The sequence below is a fragment of the Cydia fagiglandana genome, chromosome 3, assembly GCF_963556715.1.
Source record: "Cydia fagiglandana chromosome 3, ilCydFagi1.1, whole genome shotgun sequence".
In the NCBI taxonomy this organism is placed as follows: domain Eukaryota; kingdom Metazoa; phylum Arthropoda; class Insecta; order Lepidoptera; family Tortricidae; genus Cydia; species Cydia fagiglandana.
In genome coordinates this window covers 23,509,865-23,529,288 of record NC_085934.1, presented here as the reverse complement: position 1 = coordinate 23,529,288, position 19,424 = coordinate 23,509,865, and the positions used below count along the sequence as shown (strand labels likewise).

Genomic DNA, 19,424 nt, shown 5'->3' with positions numbered 1-19,424 from the left:
GAGTAGTACTGTACTCGTATTTATGCTATATACAAACGATTTAAATTTGCTACTTACGTCATCGATTTTGTGCTTAGTATTCTAATGATCAAAGTATGTAACAGTCAGAGTTACAAATAATCCGATAGATGGCGTTGTAAGCAATTCACCGTCTCCGACACGGCCATCCTGACATTGCTCGCGTCCCAATATTATCCGGGAAAGCATTCGGCATCACAGATATAATTTCGACAAAATAAGTATGGACGAATTGAGGATAAATTGATGCTACTGGGGATATCATTCCTACGGGGACCGGCGGCCCGGCGGGGACTAGAGGGAGGAACTGGAGGGAGGGACGGGACCGACGACACGCGACAAACACGACTCGAACCAAATATATACCGTGCGACGCCAAATTATACGATATTCCTTCGGAATGTACCAAATACCCCGGCAAACCCTTACTAATATTTATTATTTGCGCGAACACCGCTTCGATCGCGCACGGTACGAATACCATTCATTTCGACTATCGAATTTCAGATCCCCGATACGTCTGAAAACAAAACTAATGGATAATAACGAGCGTTTTAAAGTCAGACTTTTCAGCTTTTATAAAACAAAAATAACAATTTTACTCGCATATAATAATAATAATATACATCGTAATATGTATTTACATATACATAATATTTTTCATTTCATATACACATAAATAGTAATTTATATGATGCATCCAGTTGCCCGGGCAGAGTCGGCCGTGGAGGCTTCGTGTGGCACTCCGGTGGCCTCACCACGAGGCTCGGCTCGGCCAACAACTACATGCGAATCCATTAAAACAATATACAACGTAAAAATACTATTTGGTATATTATATAGCAGAAATCTAGCAGTCATATACTCTATCAAAGCCGTACATCATATCTATATCGACACAGACATATAATCGTACACAAATATTAGTCAAAATAAACCAGTCACAAATCACAGTTGACATAAATTCTCGATTTCACTAAGTCTTGTAATTTATACTTTTATGTATTAAAATCGTTAACACATTCATTTAACACTACACATGATATTGAACGTTTCACTGAAAACAAGCAAATTATTTGAAAAATAACGTTTACGACAAAATTGCGACAATGTACTTTTTAGTAAATATTGTTACTTACTTTTAACGGTTTGAAGATTAAGGTTATTCATTGTTAGTATTAAAGATCGAACTGAACACAAGGGTATTGTTAGTTCTTGAGCAGGAACGGCCTCGATCGACTCGAACTCTAAACATCACTGCGCGGTCACGGACCTAATCGGTTTATGAGACAACTGAAGCGGTTCGAGATAGAAAACTCGTGAAAATCTGACACCGCGAACCCACTTGATGGCATCGATTCGATGTACAGACACTTAAATTAAAATTTATAATCGTCAAATCTATTTGTACAGGAGGCCCGCAAGAACCCGGTCGAAACGAACCGAGCCTCGAAAACGATTAAAAAAATACAAGACTCATCTGAACTACAGCTACGCTAGGACTATCATGCATTACTCCGCACCTAACGACGCGCCGGCGACTCACCGCCGCCCGCGGCCGACGGGGATGCTCCCCGGACCCGCCCGACGTGGTGCCCGTCAGGGGACTGTTGATGTTCTCGTGTCTCCGACCACCTCGTGCCGGCCGCCGCGTCGTGCTCGGTGTTCGGAGAGGATCCCTACGCTCGGAGGCAACGTGAGCCTCCGCAATGTCGTACCCGACCCGATTTGACATTGGTTCCCCTGCAACAAGTATAGTGTCGTGTTAGTGCAACAGTTTTATTGTTTGTACCCCGGTTAGGTTATATTTATATTAACGGGGCTAACGCGAACACTTAATAGAAATTCGACTATTCCGATTTTGGATTCGATACACGTGTCGCTCTTTGCAAATATCATCGTGTAAGTTGTGTCTTGGTACTCTTGGTCGTGTTAGCGTTAACGTGTAGTCGGGTAGTCACCATAGTGCGGCGGCGGAGGCCTATATGCCGCACATGGCGGACAGGCGCGCGGAGAGCTGCACGGGGAACTGGTCGGTGAAGCGGCGCCAGTTGTCGTCGCCGACTTGATTCTTGAACCCGTGCAGGATCTTCGTGAACATTTCCTTCAAATCGTCCTGTCAACAATTAGATTTACTTTTAATTTAAAAAAATCTAAATATCTCCTGAAGACACTAGAGTAGTGACAATTTTTTTTTATTTTTTGAAGTATACTCACGGAAGTTTCGCAACCAAATAAATAGAGGATTGGACTGGTATTCGAAAATACTTCCTACATTTCGGTCGGTCTTGTATGCAATGTGTAAGATCACTTAACAGGTTGAGATGAACACGTACTTTAGGGTGTGTCCAGGACGCCACGGCGTCGCAGAAGAACATGAAGTCCGGCACGACCCCGCCGGGGTTGACCTGGATCATCTGGCAGATGCCGCGGAACGCCGAGTCCTTCTCGTCGTTGTCCCGGATGTTCCGCAGCGACGAACACCTGCGTTTCACACGGGTCAACTAATGTCACAGACTACTCTTAACTGACATTTCGATGGCCGTTCTAAGTTCTCTCGAAAATTTTGTTCCTGAAGTGCTATATTCCCAAAACGTTATACGTATAAATATTAAAACACCGAAATCAATTTCGGTTGTAAAGTAACCTCTATTCCACGAACGCCATATCGTACAAAACATATGGAATGTCAAAAACCGGCGGGATTTAAAACTTTTTACGTTTTCTATGCCAAGGCATACGTTTTCTAGTCCAAGGACTCCAGGGGTTAATAGTAGATTTTAGAAATGTTACATCAACTATTTTTTTTAAATTTTAGTCTAATCAATTTATGATATGAACCTGACATTTTGGGAATATTTTACACTGATTATGCGATATTTCAGAAAATAAGTTACTATTCCAACATTTACAAACTTTAAACTTGCCTTATCGATATATAATCGCGACGGATCATAGTTATACTAAATAACAGTGTGGCGAAATGGTTCCGACTGTGAACGTCGCGATGATGTCTCGATATTATTCAGTGAACCGTTTTCTAACATCAAAATTGCACTTTTTAAGACTAAAGCAACTATTGGCTCGTAAATGAAGCAACCGTGATGAAAATCTGTAATGGTCAACTGTGTACTGGACATAAGATTTTATTACGTGTTTCTTTTGTTTGCTTTATTTACGATAAAATAGATGTTTTATCCAAAAAGAAAACTAGAAGTTAGAAACTTGTTTACTAAACAGACAAGTATGAATACGCGCATGTCATCGAAATGTCAGCTGTTTCTCTAAGAGGGTGGCGGAACTTAAGAAAGCGATGTCTAAGAGAACGGCGTCTAAGTAATGCGGTTATTCAAGTGAACAATAATGAGTGACTTGCACAAAAACATATCTTAATGACACTGGATCATGAGCAGGCCACACTGAAAGACAGCTACATTGATAACAGTCTTCAATGTTTATGTTTTTTAAAGTTGATTTTAGTGACCCTTGGGCGGTTTGAAACAAAAATCTTGAATAATTTATACAATCACAATATTTTAAATTGTGACATTTGAAATAGTAAAAAAATTATACTCAAAACATATATTTTTCTATAAGTGATCCCTATGGGTTTCAAATGACTGTATTGCGCCGTCTTTCAGTTTGGTTGATAGAATATTTAAATAAATTTTAGCAGTTACATAATATTTTAGAAAGCGGATGGTGTTCAACACATATAGTACAGCACTGAACATAAATAAACAAACGGCACCCATCTCTGTTAGTGTCAGAAACGATAACAAGCTACAGACACCATCCACGATCGAAACAATATGGGATTAATAACTTATTCGATATTAAACGTAATCATAATTAATAATATAAAGTAATAATAAAAAAAATACTACAGACCACTGGCGTACAAATTGATGTAATACGGGTGCGACGTCGTGTGGGCACACATAACCTAGCCGACCGATAGTTATCGCTACGGCGACATACCGAGAACAAAACCAAGAAAACAAATCAACAAACCATCCAAAACATACTTAAAGTACATAATCAACGTCAACCAACGGCAACCAATCAGTGTTACGAATACAAAAAACGTGAAACAATTTGGGCTAGTCATCTAGTAAATCAAATGGCTATTGCTTCAAGCTGGCACGGACTCCCCGTTGACACCATTTGTGTCAGGCTTGCTATTTATTCAGCTTAAGGCTGCCTTTCCACTTAGGCGGAGATGATTCTGCTGGATAACAACCAATGCTATTGGTTGATTCCTGCACGTCTCGTCTCATCTCTGCCTCAGCGGAAAGGTTGCCTGACAATATTGTCCTCTGGCATAGAGATTTAACAGGACATTTCTGGATCGACAAGTTCCAGAAACGCATGGCAATTGTCAGTGCCAGGTGATAATTGTCTAGCTGATAAAACAGAAGCCTAAGCCTGTCCGGGCCATCTTTAAAACCGCACTCTTTGGTGCGGGCACTACTTTTGCGTGGAGCTCTATGTATGTACAGACAACCCCCAACCAAATGGAGCAAGCAAAAGACTCAATAGTAAATATTATATCTTTAAGGGGAATCTTTAAATTTTTATTCATTTAGCCAATAACTCTATAGCGGTTTGTATGGTTTAGTGTAATAGACAAATGGTAACAATATATAACTAGATTAATATAATATAATAACAAGTATATGTAACTGGGAAACAAAAGTGAGTAAATTGCCAACATAACAGTTTAGTAAACAGTTAGGGAGCATTCTGTGGCCTCGGCCGGTTGCAAACAAGCGCATTCTCAAGTGTGGCGGACACCGCCCCAACAGAAACAGGAAGATGATCTCATGAACTTATGGGAACTCAATATGAAGCGGTGACAGAAATATATGCACTCCAAATATTCACAGCGTAGCGTACTGCCACCATTTATATCACAAACTGCAAAATATACTATTGTGAGGTAGTTCACATTGTTGCAGAGTTTTAGTAAGTACAAACTTAGGTATGACAAGGAATTAAGTACATTTATTGGGAATAGTAAAAGTGGACTGACCTGTATTTTCCAATAGTGTTTTGGGCGTGTTAGGCCTATTGATTATTTCAACTAAATGGTTTAGCACAAGGGGGATATATTGCGACGTCTCCGGTCCTGCAAAATTTACAAAATCAAATAAAATACATGCCAACATGTAATTAAACATTTTCAGATTAGGGTTACCACTTTGAAATTGGAATAATTAAATATAGCTTGGAAAGCAATTTTTGTCAATAGAAAAGGCAGCAAATATGAAAAAAAGGCGCGAAATGTTGTACGGAAGATCGACGCTTCGCGCCTTTTTTTCTACTGACAATATATCTCTTAAATTTTTTTTGAAGTTAATTTCATCCGCACTCAACACAAGCGGACGTGTATGTTTATCAGGATGGCCGTGTCGGAGACGTAATATTTTGCGGCGTTTTACAAACTGGCTTACTAGAGTCAGACCAAGAAAAGTCTGCAGCGATTTTGGTAGCCCACCCGGTGCAAGTGTTATTTATGTCATAATTTCATAGATTTTGACGTTTAAAATAACACTTGCATTGAATGGGCTATCGAAATCGCGGCTCTGTCTTGTTCTAACTCTATACCTTTGTGATCCTGGCAGTGTTAGTATTAGTTTATGTCGCGTCAGTGAAAAACAAGCTTAGACATCTTACTGTCGATTATGGATAAAACCTGGGGCCTATTGCTTAATAAATTACAATTGCTTAATGATTTTGTATGTAAAATCGCTACTAGTATTAGCTTGAATTTTATTATGCATTATGCAACTGCCCTGAACACTGTTTTTGTAGTCTGTACTGTAGTCCCTCGAGAAAATCTTGGCAAAGAACACTTCCCAGAAGGAAATTCCTTTGAACATAAATTGTCTTATTAACATCTCTTCCAACTCTTTCTATATTTGTCGTTACACGGCGACCCTGCCAACGCTAATCCGTGGTAACCCTAACCGTAGCGTGAGTAGAGTGACTCGCCTAGTTTAATGCTGATCTCGCCGATGGCCCAGGTGGCGTTGTTGCAGACGGAGATGAGCTCGGGGTTGAGGTTGGAGCCGAGGATGGGCAGGAACTCCGGGATGTAGGGGTGCACGTGCTGGAAGCACGCCTTCGTCAGGTCGCCCAGCAGCGCGAACGAGGACTGCCGCACCTGAAAACACGTACAACGTATAACATTCAGTATATACGCGCGGAGCGATTAGATACCATAATCATCTGTTGTTTTTGACCCTTTACGTATAGGAAAAAGTTGAGCACCATTTTAAATTACAGTTACATTACATATTGTATTCTTGGTCTAAAACCTAGGTTTTTAACGGAATCACGGGGTTCGTGAGGTGTACAGCATAATAATATTATAGTCACTGTGACAGCTGATGAGACATGTGAAGTACCTCCGGCATAGGATCCTGCATGCATTGGTAAAGCAGCTGCATGAGGTTGGAGTGCAGGACCAACTTGTCGATGTGTCCGTCCAGGCCCTCCGCCAGGCCGCTGAGCAGGTCGAGGGCTACGATCATGAAGTCTTTGTCCGGGGCGTCGAATTGTTCTGGGCTTTGACTGTTTGCCTGCAAATAATGGATATATTAACGACATACTACACATATTTCTTTTTTTCCTTAAATTAGCAATAGGGCCTCAAACGTTACCTTTGACCAACTTTTTCCATTTTTATTATGGAACAGAATGAATACTATTCAGCTCTGAAGAGGGTTGAGCTCACGACCTTCCACGTTTCTTGCCAAATCCCAATGTGTTAACATCCCAAACCTCATTTCGACCACAATAACATCCACCAACCACTAGTTAAGAATGTTCCTGTTTGTAGAGTGTAATACAAAACATGTGACTTACGATGTTCTGGTTGAGCGTCTGCTCGATGAGCGCGACGCAGCGGCGGAACACGGGCTCGCAGTACGGCAGGAACCCCGACTGCAGCGCCGTCGCCACCGACGACAAACACTGCAACACATACAACACTTATTGAACACTCAACAAAATTGGTTTTTCTTACCACAACTGCAATATACAGTACCGGTCAAAAGTTTAAGTTCACTCTGTAAATTCGGTTAAATGAAGCTATAACACAATGTACTAATAAAAGTATTTAATAATCTTTTATTACATAATAAATTAAAGGTAATTCTCTAATTTAAAACCACAATTAAATAAAAAAGATCAGTTTTTGCCAACTTTAGACTCTTCAAAATATCCGCCTTTTGCTTTCAATGCTGCCATACACACTTTCGGCATTCGCGTAATTAGTTTTTGCAGTGTTGATGTCGAAATTTTATTCCAACAAATGTATAGGTATTCCCAAAGCTGTTCTTTATTAGTTGGCCGCATTTTTCTCACACTCCTGTCCAATTCATCCCATAACAACTCAATCGGATTGAGGTCGGGCGATTGAGGAGGCCAATCCATATATTTTAATTCTTTTTGGTTCTCTTTGGATGAAATGTAGTTTTTGCACAACTTCGACGTATGCTTGGGATCGTTGTCTTGTTGGAAAACAAAACCTCTGCCTACAATCCGTTTTCCAGATGGAAAAGCGTGACGTTGCAAAATGTTATGATACATTTTCTTATCCATTATGCCATTGACTCTCACGAGATCACCAACTTTATCACCCGCAAAGCATCCCCAGACCATAACTGATCCTCCACCGTGCTTCACTGTTGGCATCACGCATTGCTTTATCATTCGTTCGCCTACTTGTCGTCGAACATATTGACGACGTCTCCCTCCAAAAATTTCAAACTTCGATTCGTCAGAAAATAAAACTTTAGACCACTGTTCAGACGTCCAGTTTTTGTGTTTCTGGGCCCATTTCAACCTCTTAACTTTATTCTGACTACGTAACAAAGGTTTTTTGGCAGCAATACGACCTTTTAGACCATAGTTTCGCAGACGCCGTTGCACTGGCGAAACCGATACTCGCTGTTCTCGGGTGGCGTTGAGTTCTTCGCAAATTTCTGGAGCAGTTAGAGTACGTTGGCGTTTGCTCTGCACGCAAATAAATTGGTCTTCGCTTTTAGACGTGACTTTTGGCCTACCTGATCGAGATCGACTGCAATTAAGACCGGTTTTTTGTTTTCGTTTCAAAGTACTCACGACAGCGGTTTGAGAAACCTTCATTTTTTCAGCGATTTTCCGCGTCGTGTAGCCCTCATTTGACAGAGTTACAATAACAGCACGAGTTTCGACACTAAAATCGGCTTTGCGACCCATTTTAAATGATTTCTAACTTCACGAAATCTCATAGGAAATACGGAACAAAAATATTAAATGGATCAAATTTTCCGAATAACATAAAACGATTCCTCCAAGAGGTATTTTTATTGTTATTTGGTAGTCGTGGAAACAATTAAACGTTTGAAATTCAAAACATATTCTATATTTGAACATAATTAAATATGATTAACCTTATTTCGCAGAGTGAACTTAAACTTTTGACCGGTACTGTAACTCTTAGTCAAAACCATTAAAACAAAACAAGAACAATGAAGAGGCAACATGATCAACTTACCTCCAACAACGGAAACAAGTCTTTATCCTCATCCTTCAGCACATTCCACTTATTGATCAACGGAGGCATAAGTAACTGAATATACTCTGGCTTGTTCAAATGGTGACCGACCGAGTCTGCCAACGTTCCGATAGCATCATAGAGTATGAGCAGGTTCTTGTGCTGATACTTCCCGAAGGCGAAGACCAGTGTTTGTAGGATGTAGCCGAGGTATGGGACGAGCTCCGTGCATGCTTCTTCTTCGAGGGTGGCGAAGGCAGAGCAGGCGGCTTCTTGAACGCGCTTGTTGTTGTCCAGAACTCGTTTTAGAAGCTGCGAAGGAAACGTTTTTGTTATATACTATACATATAACATTAATTTAAAGCGGACAAAGCTTAGCACCAGCATATAGGTTCTTGTGATCACGGGTTTGGTTTTTCAGTTAACCCGAGAGCGCCCTAGTACGATACACGACACGACACGTGCGATACTAACTCCATACTACTATGCTAAGGGGGCGCTCCACAGCGCTTAATCCGTAATTTACGAGGGGACCAGGATAATTCATACCTTAATAGCGGCGATTTCATGTTTTTGCATTTCGATAAATATCTACAGTCGCGATTCTGACATCGGGCCGGGCGAATACCCATGTCACATATGCGCTTTTCTCGTGATTCAATAACTCGTCTGTTCGTCCTCGTCCTCGATGGTGACCAACCTCGGTCATGACGGGACGCAGTAGAGGTCGTGGGACTGCGCCACGACCCAGTGGCTGTAGCGCGAGAGCGTCCAGCAGGTGACGGTGACTGACCTCGGTCATGACGGGGCGCAGGTAGAGGTCGTGGGACTGGGCCACGACCCCAGTGGCTGTAGCGCGAGAGCGTCCAGCACGTGACGGTGACTGACCTCGGTCATGACGGGGCGCAGGTAGAGGTCGTGGGACTGCGCCACGACCCAGTGGCTGTAGCGCGAGAGCGTCCAGCACGTGACGGTGACTGACCTCGGTCATGACGGGGCGCAGGTAGAGGTCGTGGGACTGCGCCACGACCCAGTGGCTGTAGCGCGAGAGCGTCCAGCAGGTGACGGTGACTGACCTCGGTCATGACGGGGCGCAGGTAGAGGTCGTGGGACTGCGCCACGACCCAGTGGCTGTAGCGCGAGAGCGTCCAGCACGTGACGGTGACTGACCTCGGTCATGACGGGGCGCAGGTAGAGGTCGTGGGACTGCGCCACGACCCAGTGGCTGTAGCGCGATAGCATCCAGCACGTGACGGTGACTGACCTCGGTCATGACGGGGCGCAGGTAGAGGTCGTGGGACTGCGCCACGACCCAGTGGCTGTAGCGCGAGAGCGTCCAGCACGTGACGGTGACTGACCTCGGTCATGACGGGGCGCAGGTAGAGGTCGTGGGACTGCGCCACGACCCAGTGGCTGTAGCGCGAGAGCGTCCAGCAGGTGACGGTGACTGACCTCGGTCATGACGCGCGCAGGTAGAGGTCGTGGGACTGCGCCACTACCCAGTGGCTGTAGCGCGAGAGCGTCCAGCACGTGACGGTGACTGACCTCGGTCATGACGCGCGCAGGTAGAGGTCGTGGGACTGCGCCACGACCCCGTGGCTGTAGCGCGAGAGCGCCCAGCACGTGACGGTGACTGACCTCGGTCATGACGGGGCGCAGGTAGAGGTCGTGGGACTGCGCCACGACCCAGTGGCTGTAGCGCGAGAGCGTCCAGCACGTGACGGTGACTGACCTCGGTCATGACGGGGCGCAGGTAGAGGTCGTGGGACTGCGCCACGACCCAGTGGCTGTAGCGCGAGAGCGTCCAGCACGTGACGGTGACTGACCTCGGTCATGACGGGGCGCAGGTAGAGGTCGTGGGACTGCGCCACGACCCAGTGGCTGTAGCGCGAGAGCGTCCAGCAGGTGATGGCGCGCACCAGCGCCTTGCGCTCGCCGAGGCAGCACACGAGGTAGGGCACGAGGTCGGGCAGGTGCGGCACCATGCCGCCCATGCAGCCGTCCGCCACCGCGCCCAGCGCCAGGATGCCGCTCTCCTACAATGTTACACATGTTAGCAGACTACTTCCATTATAAAGCTGGACCGAGCGGCCCCTCTAGACCGACAAAACACTGTCTTACAGGTATCCGGTATATGCGAGCTCACCTTGATGACCCAGTCCTCGTGGAACAGCGTCTCCTTGAGGATGGGGAACAGCACGGGCAGCAGGTCCTGCGCGAACACGTTGGCGAGCACGTCGAGCGCGGCCGCCGAGCACTTGCGCAGGTTCCAGTCGGACAGCGAGCCGTCGTCGTCGCCGCCCTCCTCCTCGTCCTCCGACTCGCCGCCCGCCATGTTGCTGTCGCCTGCGCCCGCTGGAACGACAAGCCGATGTTAGCCACCAAGGGTCACATAGATACACTTCGACGGGTCGACGGATTGCTACTCCGACGCACTGAGGATGACATTAAAATGATTGCAAGCCCACTCTGGAGGAGATAAGCAGCAAATCTGGCTCAAAGTCGGTGGGTTAAGGAACAGTCTCGATATTTAAAATCTGTTTTTTAGGTCCGTGTGTCCGTTTTTAGGTCGTCCCTGTCATCGTCGCGGTCCCTTCGCAGCAGGATCGCGTCCATCTCGGAGTAGCGCACGAGTGAGACAGTATACAGTACCGTTGTGTTTGACGGAGACGGAGCGGGGCTTGTGGAAGCGGGGCCGGATGTCGGAGTCCCGGTCGGGCTCCGCGTCGTCGGCGTCGTCGTCGCGGTCCCCCCGCAGCAGGATCACGTCCATCTCGGAGTAGCGCACGAGTGAGACAGTATACAGTACCGTTGTGTTTGACGGAGACGGAGCGGGGCTTGTGGAAGCGGGGCCGGATGTCGGAGTCCCGGTCGGGCTCCGCGTCGTCGGCGTCGTCGTCGCGGTCCCCCCGCAGCAGGATCACGTCCATCTCGGAGTAGCGCATGCCGCGCACCAGGACGGGCAGCAGGGCGTTGAGCCGACCGCCGAGCACCTCAACAAAATGGGCAATTCAAAGGCGGGACTCCACCCGTGTGCGGCACAAGCATTTTTGTCCTGAATATGCGCTGCACTCTGGTGGAATCCCGCCTTAAAAGTATCAAGAACATAGCAGCTGCTGTACAATCGAACTCGCGCATCTCATTTACGACGTGCTGAAATAGGTGAAATAAAATTTGGCATGCACTGTCCCGGTCAGCAGGATATTATCAGCGCGTGATGATAACTACCTACATATTACTTAGCTCGAGCTATGTTAAGCTAATGTTGTATCGCTTTAATTAATACCTACAGAATATAGTAGTCTAAGGGCGGCTCTTTGGCGGCGTTCTTGTAACTGTTCCAAGCGAATGGGTGAGTATTTGATTAACCAACTCCCTTCATCACAATATCGAGTCAGAAGGAAATTTAGCTCTTTATCTTACACGCAATTTCATAAAAAAAATGGATTTCTAAAACCGCTGATTATTAGATTAGATCGAACTTTCCAATTTACAGTGTTCATTAAGAAAAAAGGTATTTTTAGCGAGAAACGTAAATATTTAAGCCACTAGATCCATTTATACCTATGATTAGAATATACTCGATGTATGACTTTACATAAGATGACGAAAATCCGCTTGGCAACCTAAATTCTTTGTGATATAAATATATTAAGTTGATGTAGATATACATACGCACAGATGTGCGTGATGCTGAAAAAAGCGCCATTTCCACGAAATTTCATAAAATATTTGATATCTTATCATTAGTTGTTTACATTAAAACTCCACATTACACATCGTAATTTCTATTTAAGTTTCCTTACTGCAAAGCAATGCTAACGAAAACAATGAGTATGATGAATAGTAGGTATAATGTATGCAACAATGTCAAGATATAAAACAACTGTTATTACAGTCAAGGCCGTCACTGCAAGTTTAAAAAAGAACTGAGAAAAACATAAACTTACACTAGTAGTGTTATCCACCTTTTTTTTCTTTAGGAGTAGTCAAGTACTAGCAGAAACACAGAATCATACCATTGGTAGAGTTTATCAATGCAATGAGATTAAAATCAGCTTACAATATGGTGTATGGTACAATAGTAGATTGTTAACCAAGGGTGGAAAGGAGTGTGTACTGTCTCTTCCGAAAATCGTTTTTTCCGGATTGATATTTTTGCCATTCGCAATTTTTCCCATTTTAATTTTTCTCGATAGCTTCCTTTTCCGAAATCATATTTAACCAATCGCATATTTTCCCATTATTTTAATTTTCCAATAGCTTAATTTTCTAATAGGTTATTATATTGTACGATATTGATTTACAAAAATAAGTTATGTTTTAGTTAGTTTCCCGCATAATATAATAAGAATACATATCCAAATTATGCGAAAATAAGCTACTGGGAAATAAAATTAATGGGAAATTATGCGAATGGTTAGAAAATCTATTAGGATAATAAGCTACTGGAAAATAAAGTTAATGGGAAAATATGCGAATGGTTAGTAATGCTTTCGGGAAAGGAAGCTATCGAGAAAAAATAAAATGGTAAAAATTGCGAATGGGAAAAATATAAATCTGGAAAAAACGATTTTTGATCCATTTCACCCGAGATATTTTGGGTTCGAGCGCCAATAGTTCGAGGGTGAGATGGTTACTTTTACCCGAGTTAAACACTCTACTTTTCATTTCGACATTTCGACTGTGAGGAAAGTCAAACACAAGAACATTCATTCAGTTTCACTTTTTTTAAGGCGCGTATACATTAAGGCCGTTTCAGATACATCCCAATTTAAGATTGGATTGTCTATGGTTTTCGATTTTTTTTCTATCAAAATGTAAACGGCGCCAATTTCAGTCATGCGGAAGCTAATGAGAGCTTTTAACTGAATAATATGCCGTTGTGCGAAGTAAAAATTTAAAAAAAATTACTTTCCACCCTAGGGTGGGAAATTAAATTTTCCACCCGGTTATCAGCCTATGAAAGGTGAACTTTCCGAACAGGAGAGATGAAAAAGAACATTAACCCTCTGAAAGCCGCGCGTATCGTGTGCGGCCCGTCACCGCGCCTTGCGCGTATCGTGTGCGGTCCGTCACCGCGCCTTGCGCGTCACTTTATCGAAATGCACGTAGGTTGATATTGGGCTATAGTTGCATGCGTTAGTTGACGTATTTGACGGTCACAGGGTTAAAAATGAACATACCTCTCTGCAGACACTCTGTTCGGCGAGTGAGAGCCAGAACTCGCAGGCCTCCAGAGCTACTCCCTCCTCGGGGTCTTGGGTTCTCACCAACATGTACTGTCAACAAAAACATCATGTTCACATCCAATACCTACGTGAAACACTACCCTTGGCCTAAAAGGGTGCCTGTTGAGTTTTAGATACAAGGACAAGAGGACATATAGGTAGCCAAAGTTCAAGTTTTTCAATACATCAATTTTGCTAAACCATCACGCTCCGCGATTGTTGCGCCATTTAGGGTCCTAGCTAAATTGGTTGTTCACTACTTACCCAATAGAATTTCCAATTTATAGTTCGTTTTTTTTAGCATTAGAAAGAACTTGCAAGAAGGTAAGCGATCTTGACATGTCTTTTAATTGCAAAACGCTTTTTAAAAATCAAAAACGATTAATAATGAAAGCAGAAGAATATAAATGATCGTATTAGAGTCATAATTGTTGCATATTTGCCGTAACTTATTTTTAAAATGTGTTTTTCAATTAAAAGAATTGCTCTGGGATGCAACCTGCGTGAGTACTTTTGCGCCTACTCATGTTGCTCCCGGTAGCCGGCTGGCAGGCGCAGCCGCGGCAAATGCCGCGAGGCTCAAGCGATTAAAATACGCCAACCTGGAACCAGCGTACGATTTTGTTCCGGTCGCGGTGGAAACTGCGGGGCCGTGGTGTTCGGAGGCCAAGAGGTTGATTAGAGACTTGGGGCGGCGTCTACGTGACAGAGGAGGCGATCCCCGTTCAGGCTCCTATCTAGTCCAACAGATATCGCTTGCCATCCAGCGCGGTAATGCCGCTAGCATCTTTGGCACTTTTGGGCTGGGTGGGGGTCGGAATGGGGCTGATAGTGTAAGTAGGATAGTATATTAGTAATATGTTTAGATTTTAAGTTAGGAAATTGCATGTAAATTATTTAAGTAGATTTTAAGATTGACTTTGTATTTGTATTTGATGAATAAATATTATTAAAAGACACATCAAGATTGTTTACCTTATTTCTAATGCTAAAAAAAACGAACTATAGTAATAACCCTAAATGGCATAGTAGTCTGTTCGAGAAACTGGCCCTTTTCAGGATCTCGAACAGACTATAACAATCCCATGTGGTGACTGTATATGAGACATTTATGTGTTATTGTGTTAGTCACTCAATCAGACCAAAAAAAAAGAAGAAGATTTGGCGAAATTTTATAACCTTGGGGCATTTGTTAGTCAAAGCAATCAAGCCAATTAAGGAAACTTACATTCTTTCATTATACAATCTCTAAATATGCCTTAACTATGTATTGAACCATCGTTATTGGCAGTTGAAGGATCCAAAAGAATGCTGAAATAGAAAACCTGATAGCCGAGCCGAACATAATAGGTGAGACCAAAGCGCATCGTCTCCGCTGGCTTGGCAATCTCGAAAGGATGGGTGAAGATCGGGCAGCCAAAAGGGGCCTACTTCGGTCGACCAACTGGGCGCCGTCCTGTTGGTCGTCCTAAATACCGTTGGGCAGTGGAGTGGAGGCAGATCCCCGTGAGCTCGGCGTCGGCGAAAGCTGGCGGGATACCACTCTGGACCGATCAAAGTGGCGTGCTCTTGTGTTGGAGGCCAAGACTCATTTTGGGTCACCGCGCCAACCAAGTAAGTGAGTAAGTAAGTACCCATCTTTGATATGGAAACAATGCACTCATTATTCCTTTTTGGATTACGTCTGTGATCGGTTACAAGTCCAACTCGTTGCTCAATGTTAGTTATTTACGCTTTGGTGCTCTGTGGCATCATACAATATAATGCCTAAGTTTTAAAGGTGCTCACCTCAATAATGTTGGGCAGGTGCGGCACCAGCCTGTCCAGCCGCACCTCCAGCAGCAGCACCAGCGCGTGGCACACATTCTTCCTCACGTCCGGGTCCTCGTCCGCTGCTAAATGGAATAGGTTCTAAAACAATAAGTGTTTTATGTTAGCAGGACAGCCTGGAAACTAGGAATACAACAAAATAGAGAATTATTAGTAGTTTCATTCAGTCAGTGTAAAAATACAAATAAATACGGTTTTTTTCGTGCAAATAGTATGATTTTTTATTTATATAAATAAATAACAATTTTACAAAGATCAACCTAGTCCCACAGTAAGGGGTCATCCATTAATTACATTACACGTTTAGGGGGAGGGAGGGGGTCAAGAAAATGTGACATAGTGTGACATGGGGGAGGGGGGAGACACAAACTTTGTGACGTCACTTTAACTTCATCAGTAACCGAAAATTTATTTGAATTATTTTATTCGCTGTACATTTAAATAACAAGTTTTTAAAACTATAATCGTTTTTATTCGTTTAATTTTCTTCCCTAAGCAGTTTTGGGTTATAAAATTACTAATATTTATATCGTCAAAAGTATTTTGATAAAATATTAATAATACTTAAGAGTCTGGCTAGCCAAAAATTGTTGACAGATATTTCGTTGTTGTATCACCAATTGTCTATGATTTGAAAAAAAGCTAAAAGTAAGTTGTCGATTTATGTCATTCATTCAAATTGTTTGCGGTTTTTATGGGGTTTATTTTAAATAATATTAATAATTTCTATGCTGAGTGAGGTTCACAAACTATTATTTAAGCTCGTAAATAATTACGACAATGTGCGAAGTCGACGTGTAGCGTTGTATAATGAAAAAGTGCAATGTTTACAACTTCTAACCAAATGTAAACAAAATACGAGGTTGGTGCTCTATAAATATTTTGATACTTTAAGTACTAGTTCTAACATTTGCCGATTACTTTGATTAAGTACGTGAATTTATTAATGCCTGAATCTCATAAATAGGACAAGTGTATAAAGAAACGGATAAATTAAAAGTTCTGAAAAATATCTATAAAATCTAAATATTGGAACGTAAACATGTGTGTTTGTCGTTGACTGTACTTTAAATAGTGGTAGAAATTATGTGAGCTGACTTTGAGTGCACTTAAACGTTTATTTAGCTTATTTCCTTAGGTACCTTATTTGTGCACAGAATATCAAAGATATTGTCTAGTATCAAAACTATAATTCCTACTACACAAAGTGTGACCAGCCCAAGATTTTTTGAATTTCCCGCCAATAATTTAGGTAAAATTTCAGTAGCCAGACTCTAGTTACTTACTTAATTCGCCAAATCGAATAAAATATTTCGTAGAAAAAATGTGACGTCACAATATAGTTCGTTTTTTTTAGCATTAGAAAGAACTCCACAGAAGCAAGCGTGCAGTTTTTATCAGGTTCTTTAATTGTTAATAATTATTGATTTATCTAATGTAGCACGGTCAATACATATAATTTACTTCAAATTATTACCGCTAAAAGTGCCGGATTTGGAACCACAAGCTTACTTCTGCGAAGTTCTTTCTAATGCTAAAAAAAACGGACTATAGGGGGGGAGGGGTTTGCCAAATGTGACCAAGTGTGACAAGGAGGGGGGAGGGGTCAAAAAACCTAGAAATTCGTGTGACGTAATTAATGGATGACCCCTAAGCTCAATAAGGCTTGTCTTGTGGGTAGATGACAATATACACAACATATTTATATAAATACTTATATACATAGAAAACATTCATAACTCGGCAACAAATATTTGTGATGAACACACAAATATGTTCTTAGTAGTTCTTACCAGGATTCTAACCATATCATATATATTGAGGATTTTAACTAATGTTCAGATTTAATGTGGCATTGGTGCAAAGGTAATTTAACTATAGCAAAGAAAATGATGCACCAAAGGTAAATATTATACCCATTTTTTGGGTATGCATGTAGGTCCGCACTAACCTCAATAAATGAGTCTATATGAGCCATGAGGGCCTGTGTCCTGCCCATGATGAAGTAGTTGACGCAAGCGATGGCGTGGCACCGGATCTTGGGCGACGAGTGCCTGAAGAACTGTAGGAACTTGGGGATCAGCACATTCAGTGGTCTGTTCAGTGCATCGCTGTCCAGGAGTTCTGCTGTGTCTTCACATATTTTTTGTAGCGCTCCAAATGCTCCCTAAAGAAAACAAGGAAATAATTAAAATCATAGGTACCAACATGTTTTTCATTTCTTCTGTTATACACTGTGTTTTTTTTTATTTCCGTTAATTTCAAGGGTGCATTCCTGAGCTTAGATCAAGTAACTTTCTCAAAGACACCGATATTCTAATTAACTCCATTTCGGAGATAATCAACAATTTATTTTTGTCCTATAAGGCCTCTACAAGCGTGTACACTTGCCTTAGGGCCGGTTTACATATTGATTAGTGTTTAGAATGAGTTCATACATTTGCTACTAAATAAATGTCACAGTCTTCAATTGTTTGGTTGAGTTAAACGTAATGCCCGTGTTACAACAACGCTATATAAATGCTACATTTAATTACTTTTTAAACTAAATTTAAAAAAAACAAAATAATTTTTTTTTTTTGAAAATTAACTATGCCATTTAGTTCTCTTAAACATACTTAATGATAATGTTAACTTCGGGGTCCGAAGTTAACGGAATTCAATAAAAACATGGTGTATAAAAATATAGGGTCTGGCATTTAGGTAATAAAAACCAATTGACACCTCTGTCATCAAAATGGGTTCAGCAGTTTTGAAGCTACATTTGAACATAACATAAACATGCATTGATAAACTGCTTTTCCACAATTATTCTCATAGTTGGATAAGACAAGAGAAATTACATGTGTACCTACTGCTAGCTAGAGAAACCTGACCATCTCTAACATAGAAGTTTAATTACATAGGCATCAGATATCTCTTCAATTATCTATATATTAGCAGATCTAAGTGATTACAACTTAAGTACACTTCTTACCTCACAGACATTGTAATCCTGTGAATCAAGCATGTTACAGAGTGCTGGCAAGAGTTCCGGCCATGAGGTGAGTTCACCCTTGCTCGCGATGGTGGTGATGATGATACCCACGGTCGCACGGATCAGGGGAGACGGGTCCCCCACCGCTGACAAGCATTCTCGTTTGATAAACTCCGCTACTTCAGGGAAGAAGTTGTTGTAATGGGCCTTCACATTGTTTTTCAAAATCAAACCACTCAGGGACCTCGTGGGCTCCTCTTCGGTAACTAATTTAGTCAATACGAATATCAGGTAGTTGTTGAAGTCGGGATACTTGTTCAATTCTTCCAATTTCTGAGATGATAAGGGTCAAGAAAATTATTGTACAAATCGAATGCTGTCAATGACTGTCATGTCGGAAAAATCGATTTATGTTGAAGCGTTGAGACGCCTACGACATAATTGCTCAATAAATTACAAAACATTTAAATAATACTTATGTTATTAGCGGAAAATTCCTGGGAAACATGATAAATAAAGTATAAAGCGGTTACAGATACAAAAAATACGCACGCCGTTGAGAGCATCGACATGGTACTAGTGTAAAGGATACTTGTTGAACAGCTCTTTGTGTAGCTGTGTCGGGTGACTGTGACTCCTTGAGAAGTGTTAATATTTGCCTTAATCCTTCTTGTTCGGGTTTCCACTCCATTTTCATAATAATTCCACAATTCGGTTTTATTTCACTCGGTCCCGTAAAGATCAACCATGCCAAAAATTTGACGACTTGCCAGATATAAAAATTGATTATCGATTATGTTTGTGACGACGCAAAAACTTT

At 42.2% G+C, this 19,424-nt stretch overlaps 1 protein-coding gene across 1 annotated transcript; it reads right to left on the bottom strand.

The window, feature by feature from the left end:
* Nucleotides 1–1,611: 1,611 nt before the first annotated feature.
* On the bottom strand, nt 1,612–19,394 carry LOC134680409 (transportin-1). The gene is made up of 17 exons (XM_063539542.1): nt 19,197–19,394; nt 18,605–18,937; nt 17,579–17,794; nt 15,586–15,708; nt 13,753–13,848; nt 11,376–11,559; nt 10,713–10,921; nt 10,393–10,602; nt 8,567–8,878; nt 6,892–6,999; nt 6,432–6,605; nt 6,016–6,187; nt 5,054–5,149; nt 3,910–3,985; nt 2,355–2,502; nt 1,980–2,134; nt 1,612–1,761 (listed from the first exon to the last, which is right to left on the bottom strand). Exons 1-16 carry the CDS (start codon nt 19,299–19,301, stop codon nt 2,000–2,002), a joined length of 2,697 nt encoding a protein of 898 aa, XP_063395612.1. The 5' UTR covers nt 19,302–19,394; the 3' UTR covers nt 1,612–1,761; nt 1,980–1,999.
* Between the last annotated feature and the right edge of the window lie 30 nt (nt 19,395–19,424).

Coding starts and splice junctions, on each gene's coding strand:
- LOC134680409 (XM_063539542.1), bottom strand. CDS start 19,301: ATGAAAATGGAGTGGAAACCCGAACAAGAAGGATTAAGGCAAATATTA. Junction 15,709..17,578: donor ATATAGACTCATTTATTGAG/GTTAGTGCGGAC, acceptor TTATTGTTTTAG/AACCTATTCCATTTAGCAGC. Junction 10,603..10,712: donor ACGAGGACTGGGTCATCAAG/GTGAGCTCGCAT, acceptor GTAACATTGTAG/GAGAGCGGCATCCTGGCGCT.